At 35.3% G+C, this 15,118-nt stretch overlaps 1 protein-coding gene across 1 annotated transcript; it reads left to right on the top strand.

Annotated features, from left to right (window-relative positions):
- Positions 1 to 257: 257 nt before the first annotated feature.
- On the top strand, positions 258 to 13,367 carry LOC132103443 (protein FAM110B-like). Its single transcript, XM_059508556.1, has 2 exons — positions 258 to 422; positions 10,311 to 13,367. Exon 2 carries the CDS (start codon positions 10,966 to 10,968, stop codon positions 12,259 to 12,261), a length of 1,296 nt encoding a protein of 431 aa, XP_059364539.1. The 5' UTR covers positions 258 to 422; positions 10,311 to 10,965; the 3' UTR covers positions 12,262 to 13,367.
- Positions 13,368 to 15,118: the final 1,751 nt, after the last annotated feature.

The raw sequence follows: 15,118 nt of genomic DNA, 5'->3' as shown, positions 1-15,118 counted from the left end.
ATTAGCACCTCCAACAACAACAAAAAATCCTGGACTGTTCAACCACATTTAAAGACCAAAGAGAAAGTGTGTTTATGATCAAACCTCTAAAAAGCCCTGAATGTGCTCTGTACAGGACATCCAGATTTAACCCTGTAGCATGTAGGGTCTCAGAGAAATGCACTAAAATATAATGCACTCTACAGAAGTCTACCTCTTTAAGCTCCGATGTCACATGCATGTTGTCTGTTGTAGTTTAAGTCAGTCCCTCTGCTGTCGTGTTCGCGGTGGGGCTCAGTTTACACTCGTACCTGCCCGCCCACCGCAGTGGGATGATCCCGGTCTCATCCACGAACCACAGACGCTCCTCCGGTGTTCCGTTCAGAAGCAGTGAGCCGCGGAGACTAGCAGCTTTCACACGCGGACACGGATCACGACACACGGTAAGAGCACGCATCATACGACTATGATATCTAATATCCGAGCACACCATGTTTAACGCAAAATTATTTACACACACAGTCTCTCTAATCCGAGATCGCGTCATTTTTTGTATAATTTCGTGTCGCGCGTATACACGAATAGGCTTGAGTTTTGATCTTCATTAAATATTTTATTATCTCATTTTGATCATTTTTTTCATCGTAATTTAAATTCAGTTTACGTGTGAATCGGATAGCCTAATTATTGTATTATTATTTTATCTTCAGTAAATAATTGATATCACTGCAGCATTTAGTTAGGTTTATGTGGATATACTGAATATATGGGGCAAAGTGCGTGCCGTGTTTTTGTTTTTTTTTTGTCTATAAAAACTGATTTTATAGGCTAAATGAGAAATGGCCAAACTGTTTTGAAACTTTGTGAATGTAGCTAGTTTTGTAAACGAAACGTTTTGGTGCTTTAATAAATTAGATAATTGAGTACATAGGCTACATTAATCTAAAATGACTGATTTTAATTTTTTATGGATGTGTGATAGTGCCTGTAATAACTTATTTGTCTTATCATTAACTTAATATCATTGTAGTTATATAATATTTTTCAGATGTTTATATATTTCTTTAGTATGAGAGTTTTAAAGATTTAAATCTTACAGGTACACTGTGTAATTCCCGCGCCTCTAGCGGCACTAAAACGAATTGCAATAATAATGACTGCTTGAGTCTAAATTCCCATACTTTGGTTTACTCAGTTGAATGAAGAGCTTATGATGTACCAGATAACTCATATAGTTCAGTTAATATACTGAGTTAAAGTCAGCAGCCTATGTAGGCATTTTTTGACCAAAACACTGCATTTTCAGAATGGAAATTGTTGATGCATTCTGCATGACCTCAGCTACCATTTACTCTATTAAGTATTTTCTCAGTTTGTATGGCTTCAAAGCATTCATTTTCTGGAGATATGTGTAAATGGATTTGGCAATGCATAATACTTCCCGACTAAATATCTTACTTAGGTTAGATGGCAATCCATGCACTAACTTTTCACCAAGTCAGCAGTATTTGACCAGTCTAAACACCGAAAAACTAGACCAAACGCAGAGATTTCACCTGTCCTTGAAGCATAAGTGAGGTCTCTTCATACTGGTGTATTGTCTTCCAAACCCCAAAATAAGATAAACACATGTCTGTGGCGGTGTCATCTCTCTGACGCACCGATGCATGTGAAATGTAAACATTAGCATGATGCTGAGGGCCATGATGCTCCTCGGCAGCCTTTAATGTCACTCTGCATTTGTTTCAAGACGTTGTGGTGTGATCTACTGTCAAACTACAGTAATGTCTTTGCATGTTGCTGAATGCATTCGATCCAAATCATGATCCCAAGCATCCCCAGAAGTTCTCTGCTAAAGTTACAAGCATGCTTTAATGCACGCTTTTTACCAGTGTCAGATCAGGCCTCGGGACATTAACAGATCTGATGGCTGCAGCTCTCATCAACCACTTTCACATCCCTGAGATCAAGCATTTCTAATAATAGATTATATAATATCTGTTTTTTTTATTTTATTTTATTTCTCCTCGAGTGCAATCACATAAACTATAATTTCCCCGACAGAAATCATTGCATTTGTAGTGTTAATGTCTGCTGTGTGTTAACACTAACTAATTAGAGGCTACTGATTGTCGCTTGTCGCTCCCTATGTAGTCATCTAGTCTTTTTCCCTTCATGATTTATTCACTCAATACATTATTAATATTAAATGGACAAATCCCGGTGCTGTGATACTCAGGGGACGGCTGACAGCTGCGGGAGCGGGTTGCTCATAGTCATGCGTCCATTAATTGTCCTGGGCATCCTTTGTCACGCTCACAAGACATTGTTCTGACAGGGCCGCTGAGCCCTGATCTTTCCCCTTGCAGAGGTGGAGGGGACTTTATTTCGGTGGAGCCAAACAAGCGGCTAATGAGAGAAGACTGACAGTTCAGAGGAGGGTGTGAAGCAAGAGGAAATTACAGGAAATCACATGACCTTTTATGCAGAAAGCAATGATTGAGAGTCTGGTTTTCACTTTATTTTGGAGTTCAGAAGTACAGAAATGATTCCTTCCAAAATTAAACTCCTGTCATCATGTACTCGCCAATCTGAGATACGAAAATAGTGATATATGAGCAATAAATGATAAATAAATGATAAGTTTAAATTGATAGCCTGAATGCACTGTAAGTCGCTTTGGATAAAAGCGTCTGCTAAATGAATAAATTTAATTTTTTTAATTTTAATTTAATTTTAAATGCTTTCTCTAAGTTGAGAAAAGTGATAAAAGTAGATTTCTATTTGAATATTTGCATTTATTCATTTAGCAGGAACTTTTATCCATAGCGACTTACACATAGACACACAAGCAGTTCATCTTAATTAAAATGAAAAATGTAAATTGGCCTAAAATAAAATTAATATATTTTCATATAGTAATTAAAAGTTATTTTTTTCTTTCATATTCATATAGTCATATATATAGAGAGGGATAATTTCTTTAAATTATCTAAATTGTTTAAATATTTAATTTAAAAGAATTTTTAAATATTTTTTTTGTTAATTTTGTATATTTTTAATATTCTATTATTTACAATTTAATATTAACATTTACATTTATGCATTTAGATTTTATCCAAAGGGCCTAATTTTTTTTCTTATTTATAAAATTATATATATAAATAAAATATATAATATATATAAAAATATAAATAAAATATATCATTTGTATTATTAATTAAAATAATTATTTTATTATATATATTACATATACAATCTTAGAGTCATTTATATAGAGAGGGATAATTTCTTTAAATTATGTTACTTGTTTAAATATTTAATGTTTTTAGCACCAAATAAATAGAAGAAAAATATGCTTTTTTTATCTTCTTCTTATATATACTTCCCGATTGCATTAAGGTTAAATAAAATATTTTTTTTATGTATATTATAATAGTTCATATTGACAAACAGAGAGTGATAATTTATTTAACTTATAATTTAATTTAATTTAAATATTCTTTTTTTACCAGGAACATTATATATATATATATATATATATATATATATATATATATATAATATATATTATAACATATTAATGAATTATTATATCTTTCTTAAATTTACTTCCAGGTTAAATTAAGATTAAATAAATAAAACAATCTCTCTCTCTCTCTCTCTCTCTCTCTCTTTGTCTCTTTCTGTGCATACATAGATTATAATATATTCATATTGATTTGTTAAGTGTTTTTGTGTGGCAGTTGTTGGATTCAGGTCACAATGGATAATCAATGCATTATCGCTGGTAGTGTTTTGTGTTTGCTCTCATAGAGTGAAAACAGGTTCAGGATTGTTGTGCCACATTACATCTGATGGTTAGACGGGATGACTGGAGGGGTCAGGCGTTCCTCCCCCATCACCCCGTCACCCCTGACCCCTTCCAGAAGTCACGTTTGTTTGAACCCTTTCCGTTAACACTTGTGTCTGCGGTGACCTTAACATGAGCCTGGCACATCACACTAACATCTGAGGAAAGAGGCTGGTGAATGTGTTGACTGGAGGAATAAACTGAACTACTTTATCACTTGTGTTCCCTGAGAGCAGATTATGACAATCAAGTTTAGACTTAACCTTCCAAATGATCCGTAATATAATCTGATCAGCGTTTGAGCAGCTCTTTCTACACACTTTTTTGTGGATTCTTAAAAGGCTGCATGTAGATCAGATTACATGGCCAGAATATATTAAATTAGTATTTCACGTCAGAGGCCATTTATTAGGGGGTGTTTGCATACGCCAAACCTTTGTTATGGGCACAGTAAATAGACCGAACTCCCTGTGTGAACTTTATATGCTCAGTAAAATTAGGCAGATTTAATGTTCTGCAATGCGAACACTTGGATTGGCTTCAGAAATTAATCTTTTATTTAATCAATCTCCAGCAGCATCCCTATGTATTTTTTTTTTTTAGATAATTTAATATAATTTTTGCATCATTTTATTATTTGATCTTTTTTTTAATTCATTTTTATATATTTTTAATATTGCATTATTTACAATTTATGCATTTAGCAGACACTTTTATCCAAAGAGTCTAATACTGCATTCCGGCTACACATTTTATTTTGCATGTAAATAATGTAAAATATATATAAATAAAATATATAACATTTATAAATATTTAAATAAATTATATAAGATTTATAAATAAATAAATAAAATATATTTGTATTATTATTTATTAAAATAATTATTTTATTATATATTACATATACAATTTTGGCAACACTTTACATTAAGGTTTCATATATGTATTACATATATTATGTTATGCAGAAGAAAAACAATTTAGACAATCTCCAGCAGCAGTTGAACCCAGGTCTTTTCTGTTAAGACAAAGTTGGTTTTTACAGCATAATGTCAAGGCTTATTCTGGCTTAGACAAAAAGATGAACATGCATAGGCTAGATATACAGTATGTATATCAAATAGATATTCCCATGCACATATGCATTATTTCTCAGGAAAAGATTTTCTAAACCTCATTCTGGGAAACTCACCTTTCCTGTCATTGCATGCACAAAACCTTTGCATTTCGCTCAGGAAAAGCAAGAAGTTTCCATGCCTCTTTGTGTTTTCCCTTCACTTTAATACTTGCACAACCATTAGCACTTCTCAAGGCAACTCCTTCACTTCCTGTCTGAACATCCGGCTCAGAGCCATGGATGGATTCCAGCTCTCATGCATGGATTAGATGGAGATGCCAGGTCCACATTCACAGGAGGGTATTTTTTGCCTTTATCAGGCATCTGAGCATAAAAAAAAAAAGTTAACCAAAGGAGGTTATGACGTAACTAATGGAACAGTAGGGTAAAGTCCACTGATGTGATGTGTGAACGCCTGAACACAACACAACCTTGTAAAGCATGATATCAGTGGAACAACAGGCAGACAAATCTATTTAATTTAAACTAAAATCTAAATCAAATGTTTACTAAAAAAAATGCATATGTGTTATATCAGGCTTTTATGGCTCATATAGTGAGAATATATGAGAATATGGATTTAAAGATGAGTTTTAGCTCAGTGGTTAATGTAAGGTCATTAGACAGTCTTTTGTTGTTGTTATAACCACAAGTGTACATTTATGCATTTAGCAGATGCTTTTTTTCCAAAGGGCCTGTCACACAATCATACAATGCTAGATTTATTAGAAGGTTTATTAGAAATGTGATGTGATCTGGTGAATATCACATAAAAATCTGAAATAAATAGATAAATAAATAAAATGTTAGTATAGTAATCATTTATTTAAATTTATATATATATATGTATATATATAATCATATATGGACATTTTTATTAAAATAAACAACTTAAATTTAAAGCAACATTGTTACAGTCTTACTTTCAATTCAGTTTACAGTAATGGGAGTAAGTTTTTATTTATTTTACTTTGCTTTTTTATTTCCAATAATGAAAACTTTGAAGGGGAATTGTTAAATCTTTAATGAAATTTAAAAAGTAGGTGCTCGGTTATCAAAATAGCTTTTCAAAAGTTTTTTTGCTCAGTTTTTGCAGAACGTGACTTTTGCACAACACTTTTTTTTGCCCTCATTTTCTTTTTGCACAATATCATTTCTTGCTTGAATTCTTTGGCTCTCCATATGAAATGTGTTCCTGATTGCTTTCTGACACTGACCTGAAAACATGCATTTCTGACGACCTTGAAATAATAATAATGAAATGAACTATTCCAGACCCCATTTACACCTGAATTCATCCCTGACCGACTGTGATCAGATCAGCGATGTTGTTAAAACCAGGTGTAAACGGTGCCCAGTTGTCTAGAGTGAACGCCCATCCAGTTTGAATGACAATAGACACCCATCAGGTCAGTTAAGTGTCCACCTCATAATTTGGAGAGGGTTTGGGGGGTCTGTAATGTTTTAAAGAGGTCCCTCGTGACCCTCCTGTGGCCCGTCCAGACCCCACACATCATACATCAACTACATAATGGCACTCAAGAGGTCTGTGCTACCTCTGTTGAGTTTATTGTCACGTGTTGTCTTTCTCTCTAATGAGCTGCAGCATTCAGTCCAGTCTCTTATCTCTACAGCCAGAGGCCTCTATTGTCTGCGCAGATAAATAATGCAGGAGCTGGCCTGTGATGGATGTTTTATATCGGAGTGCAATATGGGAGTTTTTATGTAATTGTGCTGCTCAGACTGGGTGGGACACACACATTCTGCTTTGTTTGCGGGTGCTTTTAATCATAAGCTTTAACGTTTTCTCAACTGGATGCAATAACTTTCAGTTTAAATTTATGGCATCAGACTATAAATAATATTTTTTATTGTCTGGAACTATTTACATTATTCCAAAAGAATCAAATATAATGGAATATTTAGATTTTTTTAATTAAATAAAATTAAAAAGAATATGTATTTTTTTTAATTGTTCCATTTTTTAAAGTAAAATTAAAAATTTAAAGTAATTATTTTTGCATAGTATTGTTGATGTTGTTGTTGACTAAACCAAGCAGTGAAGTATTTTGATCTTTGGAATAAAATAAATATATGAAAACCATTTTAATATTTATCCCAAAGGGAAAAAATATTGGTCTTCATAATAAAAAAATTAAATATTAGGTTAAATCTAATAATGTAACTTCCAAAAAATAAAAAAAATAACTTTTCAAAAAAACTTTAGCATAGTTATTTTCCAATTAAATATCCTGAAATTCATGGATAATGTTTCATGAACTAGGGCTGAATTTAATTTTTTTTAAGAACGATTTTGACTTCCAAGTATGAAATCAAGATAGAATTGAGATTAAACGATTATTATTCATCTAATAACTTATTAAATAATACGTTAATAAGTTCTAATGTCTAAAAAGTAATGAAAATATTACTAAAATAAGTTTATTATTATTATTATTATTATTATTTATTTAATGAATGTATTAATTCATATTAAATTATAAATCATATATTAAATTATAATATTTAAATAGTTTACAATTGAATAATTGTTAAAATCTCATTTTAACGTTATTATATTTTACGTTACATATTTTTTAACGTTTAAGAAATACCAACCAGCATGAAAGCCAGAGAGATGAGAGGAGGCTGGATTTGCAGGGGTTAATTACAAGCCCCCAAGAGCGCTGCTATTACGGTGCAGCTCAGCCTTTAAAAGAGAGAGGAGCACAGACAGAGATTCATGTCACTAACTTGCCTCTTTAAAGCCAATGAGAGTTATACAGCCCATTGTAAAAGAGCAAATGCTCTGGGTTGTGCTGTGAACGTGTGAAGTAACTGTACAGTGATGAAACGTGGAGCTGTAATGTTTTGACAAACAGAAATGTTTCACCTTTAAAAATCTTTTAATATGTTTAAAATCTTGATTTGTTTTCATGTTTTTAGTGTAGTGTCAGACTTTATATTTTAGATGAGTCATAAGCTTGCAAATTAAATGTCAAGTTCATTGATGTGGTTCTTTTGAATGAATCAATCGAACCGATTCAGACTGAATCAAATCACAGGAGTCATCTGTGTGAATCAGTCAATTGCATTATTGAATCAACTCAGAGGAAATGACTCAATTGCACACCATTTATAGTACATATCCGCCAAATAATTTAGTTATTAGTGGCTTTTATTTACCTAGTTATTATTTAATGTTTACTTTATTATTTAAGCAGTTGTTCTGCTCAGTTTTGGAGAGGTTTGTTTTATTCTATCAGTCAGTAAATCTCTAATTCAAGCCTCTGCTTGGCTTTTATTAGCCCTATCTCTGTCCTAACACAGTGACCCAGCATTCAAATAGCTTTTACACTGGTTTGGAAAGATCTATATTAGTGAGGTAATACATTTGCAAGCCAATTATAGCCATGAGCGCATAGAGATGTAGACGAGGCTAATAATAATAATGTGTGCTTATTATGAAACATACTACTGTGTCATAGTTTGTGCATCATATTTCGATTACACTGGCATGACAGGTTATCCTGAAGATTATGGTAATGTGCAACTCAAATTGTAGTAGATACTGGCTAATAGAGCTGGGAAATATATTTAATATTCGCAATGTATTGCACAAACCCTTGTAACTTGTAGGGTTTGTTTTAATAGTCTTTGAATAGATTCTCTGGTTTAAACTTCAATAGCAAGAACAGTATTAGGGTTAGTTTGATTTATTGCCAGGAGTCTGTTAAAAGTATAATTTTTTAATGAATGGATTCAAAACTTTGATTCAGTTTTTCATTTGCATTACTAAAATATCGCTTAAAACATGTTTACGGTAGACCCTAGAAGGCTTTTTTAATGTATTATAATGTTTTACTAAATACACATATTTGTTTTTTATTATGCATTGCATATAAATGAAAAAGAAATTGTTCTTTAGAAGTTTTTTTTTTTTTTTTTTTTTTTACACATTTTGAGTCTTTTTGGCTGGTGGTTCATCTCATAAAAACCAATTCAGAGCAAATGTATATTTTAAATATCATCAAACCAGAAGGCTGAAAAGTTAAAGTCTCTTTTAAGCTGAATTAGTGGTGTTTTCTGAGTTTGGACCCCCTGTTGCACACTTCTTTCTGAAAGTCCCTTAATTCAGCTCCATCTTATGCTCAACACCTGTTCAGAATTCGTTCCCGGAACTTTCCCAAACAAGCGCTGCTTTTCCCGGACTGTGTAACATCTGGAAAATGTTGCAGTTCCTCTTTCGACTGGATTTATAGTGAAGGGCTTCAAAGAGGGGGTCGAGGTACATGAGAGGTGCTGTAGTTGTACTGTAGAAAGTCATCTTAAATAATTGCATGGGGGTCTCTTATGTCAGGGATTTTTTTCTCCTTCAGATTTCTCTTTGTAGTTTATTTAGTCTGAAAATTGAGAAAACTAGAGCTTGCGATTTAGCAGCACACACCTGTTTTTAGTTGCAGTAAATTGCTGCTCTTCATAGTGAAACTGGCAAACAAACCACAGTTCTGTATTTATTCCCATTTACTAGGTCACAGGGACATATTCACTTGAAAACGCTGTGTGTTGTTGTCTTTTTTCCTGCGAGGGAGTACAAAAATAGCACTTTGATGCGTCATGTTTCGAATGTCTTTCCTTTCAGAATCAACCATGCAAGCAAAATTGTTTTAAGCTAGAATTCTTGCTTTGTTATCATATTCTTTGAGTTGTTAGTGTTGTTGTACTCAAGGTACTAAAACCATGCAGAGTTGTAATTGCCACTGCAGTGTGTTCAAAATGAAATGCAGTCTTAAGTCTTAAAGGAATGTTTTTTATAAGCTGATATTGGGGTCTCTAAAATATGGACGCAGTCATGCATTATTTAGCAAAGCCTTCAAGGAATGCAAATGTGGCATGTGGGTTAAGCTAATGCTGATGGTGAAGGCCATTACCTCTGCAGTCTGAATGCACATGCTCACAGTTTCCCATAATAGACTTTCTAAATGCATCTGAGGGTAAATGGGCAAAATTCCATTTGCAACATTCAACATCAATCCAGACTTCACAGTGTATGTCATGTATTAAGGATATTCATTAAGAGCTAAAAAAAATACCCCATTAAATTTGTGCAGGACAGCACATTTGTACGAGTGAACTGTTATTTAGGACTAGTTCAATAGGCGAGCACTGTGAAGTCAACTCAATGCATGCATAAGCTAATGGCACTGCCAGTGGCCCCAGACATTAATTTTTGCCAACTCCATCGGCTCACAAAAAGCTACAGGGACTTCTGTTCCCACTGCCATGTGGCCTACGCCTTGGGAGTTCCGATCTCCCTTGAGAAAAGCTGAAAAGACTTAACTTTGTCTTTTGTTTCCACAGGTCTCCAGGTATTGCAGAAGAAGGGCAGGACCTCTGTCTATCAAACTCTGAAGTGCCCAGTGCCAGCTGTATAGGTCAACTCAACCATAACACCGCAGGACAATAGTAGCCTAACCCAGAGACCCTAGACGTATATCAAAAAGCAAATAATCGAGCTCATTAACTCTCTTCCCCCAAGACCAGCTTCTCTGAAACATTCAACAGAAAGGAAGTTAAAAAGGACCAAACAAGAAAGAAAAAATGCACTGGCAGCTATTTCTGATGCTTTGTGGTGAAGAGAACATCTCATTTGGGATTTGAGGATCGCTGAAAAAAGATTTCCCCATGCCCTGCCCGTTTATCCAAATGCCTGTATAAATATTGCATGGAGATATCGATTTGTCCCTTTTCCAAAAAAACCCAGTAAAGAGACTAAGTATTGCAAATCCCAACAACCGGTCTGTTGCTTTATCCTCACAAATTCACAGAATGCATAGAAATCTATATCCATAGGGTCCTATAAATGGATCCCTAAAAGCATCTATATTCAGAGACACGTCAGCTCTCGAAGAAGCATCAGACCGGTGGTTTAATCTCCAGACAACTTCCTTCTCTTTATAGAGCAAGGCAGCTGCTTTGTCCTTTTTATTTGGATGTTTTTTTCCAGAACTACAAAATGAAGCCTTTAACTCCCATTGGTTCACCTTCTCCGCTGCGGCTCCTGAACAAGGGGCCTGAATACCTGCGCAGACAGATGGATGCCGGAAGCAGGGGTCATTCTGTCAGTGCTGTAGAGCGTCTGGAAGCCGACAAGGCAAAGTATGTCAAGAGTCAACAGGTCATCAACACAAAGAAGGAGCCTGTTTTAGTGCCCTGTGCAACCCCTCCACCGGTGCCCCGTCGCAACTTTACCGTATCCACTCCTTCAACACCCGTTCTCCCGCCTCGAAATAAAACTATGTCTTTCTCTGCACCGCTGTTCTCCAGGGATGAAAATGAAGACGATTCCAGGAAAGAGAACTGTCGGAATGAATCCGACTTGGAAACCAACAATCGCGACATTGCAAACAAGCCTCCCATACCTTCTCCAAGAACTCCAACCATTGTTCCATTAGTCGCCCCGCGTAGTGCTCCAATAATGCGCAGGAGCAACGGCAAGCGCCTGCTGCGTCCAGACTCCCTGGTCATTTACAGACAGAAGAAAGATTGCAAGACTCCCAATGGCGGTGGTGAAAATGCAAGCGGCAGCTTAGAGGTCAAGGGATACAGCTTTGTACGACGGCTCTTCCAGGGATCCATGCGCGAAAAGAACGGTGGTAACGAGACTCAGAAAATGGTGATAAATGAGGAGAAGGCTTCTTCATCTCGAGACGGGGATTCAAGAATGTCCTGGTCCAATGACAAAAACACTGTCGATGGTGGGAACGAGACTAGACGATCGAGCAAATCAGATCGAGAGCATTCAACGGCCGAGATGCAATATAACAACACTGGCTTTCAGGAGAAACAATCAAAGAACTGCATGATCAACAGTTTACGAAACACCACGGGGAATCCCAACAATAACGAAATGGACCCATGGAAGCCAGTCATTCCTCAGATGCGATCCGATATGAAACGCTCCAAGTCAGAATTGCGACTACGCTGCTCACTAGCCATGTCCGAGCAGGAACGCTTCTTCGACTACTGTGGATTGGAACTGGATTTGGTGGAAAGGCTCGGACCGGAGAACTTTCTAACTGGGGCCAGTTCAGTTGACACGCTATCGCTGCTACTGAGGAGCATCGGAGGCGGTGGCGGCTCCGAGCCCAGCGAGTTTTCCCGACACTCCGGTGATGGGCTTTTCCAGGAGGAGCTTGCAGAACAGATCCCTACAGGTGTGTCCATTATCGAGAGAAATGCACGGGTCATAAAGTGGCTCTACAGTTGCAGGAACGCAGCTCAGGAGGGTCCTAAAGAGTCTACTGTTTGATTATCACGCTAACTAAACCCAAGACTTTCTGGATCCGTGTTCCAATTATGCTGAGACTATGCTGTATTTATTTTACATGAGAGTATTTAAGATATTGTTTGGCTTATCACAGCCAGTACGAGGACATTCATGTTATTTTGTGTAAGTTACACATGAAGCTGCAAACCGACACTTCCTTTCATGACCTACACTGTGGCTTTGTCTTAATAGCCCCCTATACCCTCATTCACTATTGACAAAATCACATTACTGATATAGTCTACTCGAAGGAGTAAATTAAAACAAAATAGTGAATTCGGACACTGAATGTGGCTTTGGACTCCAACTTCTATAAAGACTCGGAAATTCATTTGCTGCATTTCTCACATTGCATGGCTATTCTGTAGCGGCCTAAACACTCATTATTGTGGTGCATTATGGGATTGAATGAGTGCATTTAATAATGTCAGACTAGTGCACTATAGAGTATAGGGGGCGATAATGACGTAATGAAATAATGAAACCTCCTATTCTCTGTAAATTTTCCGTCTTGTTAAAACTGTTCACAAATTAGTATTATTTTTTGAGCATAACTTGAAGAACGTATGAATCACTTTACATTGAAAACCACTAAGCTTTTCTCTGGGGCTGGGAAACCGATGCTTGAGTGTTAAATGAACCATGTGTACCTCATTTCCCAACTGTCCCAGTTTAGTTTGTGTTGCCTTTTTTTTTCCTGAAACGCAGGCGTTGAATCAAACACACAGAGGACCCCTGTGGGGATATTAATGCACTGAATTGGAGAAAGTGACAGAGTGAGAGCTATATATACTTTTATGAAACATATTTTTTAACACTGAGTGTATGCAAAGAAATTGGGCCTTAAAACAAACAACCTGATTTTGAGGATCTTTAACCTATGCCAAAGAAATTTGCTGCATACTGATGATCAATAAGTTCCAAACCCTATTGAGCCGCCTTGAGAGAATAATGTTCACAGAGTGTGACATTAGCATGTTGCTAAGGAAATATTATATTGGGTGAAATAGCATATTTTTATGAATATTTTTCCAGTAAATAACATATTTCTAATCGACACATTCTCCATTGTTTTTTATATTTTTTTCCCCCTGTATATTTTAGAATGGCCTGATTTATGACAGATGCATGTTGTGCTAATTAAATTTTGGCCAAAACTCTGCTCTAAATATTGCATCCAAATATTAATTTCTGAAGTGGACCAAAAATAAAATTGTAAGAATAAGTCATTGAAAAAACAATACTCTTTGTAGCCGCTTATTTGAGGGGGGTGGGGAAGGGGGGTCAGCATATGCTAATATGCTAATAGATATGTTTTAAAACATGGCTTCTGGTTCGAGCTGGTTTAACCTGGTCCTAAGCTGTTCCTAAAAAACCAGCTACTGCTCAGGACCAGCTTATGACCAGCACATGACCAACTTAAACCAGCTCAAACCATCAACCATGCTTCAAAACATACCTAACCAGCATATGCCGTTTTTTTCAACAGGGTTGGGTTTGGAACAATTTTGTCCCCAGCTATCTTTTACCAATAACCTAAGCATGCAAATAGCTTGATTTCATTCCCTTGTTTGGTAAACTACATCAATGGGTGTTACTTTGATTACATTGTTGATAAATTATGGTTGTTTGCACATTTTTTCTCAGTGCAAATGACAGTTCCTGTGGCGGAGCATTGTTCAGTATGCACTTGATCAAGCTGTTTCTGTGCTTAACTCACAAAAGTACAGTGTTCAGCAAAGTAGAGGAAGACGTAACAGCTAGAGACCTGCTGGGTGGACACACACTCGACGTGTGGGAGACGCTGATGTGTTTTCATATTGAAGGAGACCTTTGAAGCTCCTCCCGTCTGAATGCATCAATCAGACACTGATTCTCCTTTGTCGTAATGGAACTCTCCCGGTCTGAGAAAGAACTGTAATATCTCTTCTTTCAAACTTTTTCATCCCCAACATCCAAGATACATACAGTCTTCCAGAGCCCCCGAAATCTCTCTCTTGCATGTTTACAGTCAATCTGTATATGTTTCTATAAAGAATTTAGATTTCCACCCAAAGATTTATTACAGAGAATATCCTAATAAAATCCTATTTCTGAAAAACTGTTTCCATTTGTGTTTTGTTTGAATATCACATAGATAGCTATATGCAAAAAAAAAGAGGGGGGCTGTTGAATATTTTTGTGGAAATCAGGATAAATTTGAAAGTTATACAGCAAGGATGCATCATATTAAATAAAAGTGACAGTAAAGACATAAAGTATGTTAAAAAAAAAAACGTATTAAAATAATTGCTGTTCTTTTGTACTTTCTATTCATCAAAGAATCCTGAAAAATAAAATGCATACAAGTTTCCAGAAAAATCTTTACACACACACACACACACACACACAAAAACATTAAGAAAAATAGTTTTCAACATTGATAACAATAAGTTGTTTCTTGAACAGCAAATCATCATTAGAATGATTTCTGAAGATGGAGACTGGAGGAATGATGCTGAAAATACAGCTGTGCATCACAGTATTTTACAATATATTACAATAGAAAACAGTTCTTTTAAATTGATAATAATAATAATATTTAACAATATTCTGAAATATTAATTTAATAAAATGAATAAAATTTCACAACGTTACTGTTTTTTAATTTTTTTAATCAAATAAATCTGATCTTTGAAAAGCATTACAAAAAAATAAATAAAATAAAATCACACTTATCTCAAGCTTTTGACCAGTAATGACTACATCTATATGAAATATTGGTAATTCCTCTTTCTCTACATAACTTTTATATTTTTAAAATCCTTATCCAGTAATCACAGCAAACTGCTCCAGTATT

This window comes from Carassius carassius, chromosome 24 (genome assembly GCF_963082965.1).
Source record: "Carassius carassius chromosome 24, fCarCar2.1, whole genome shotgun sequence".
Lineage (NCBI taxonomy): Eukaryota > Metazoa > Chordata > Actinopteri > Cypriniformes > Cyprinidae > Carassius > Carassius carassius.
Note: the sequence above shows the minus strand (reverse complement) of the source record. Positions and strands in the feature narration are given on the sequence as shown.

Excerpts from the sequence above, each read along its gene's own strand:
- LOC132103443 (XM_059508556.1), top strand. The coding sequence starts at position 10,966 with ATGAAGCCTTTAACTCCCATTGGTTCACCTTCTCCGCTGCGGCTCCTG.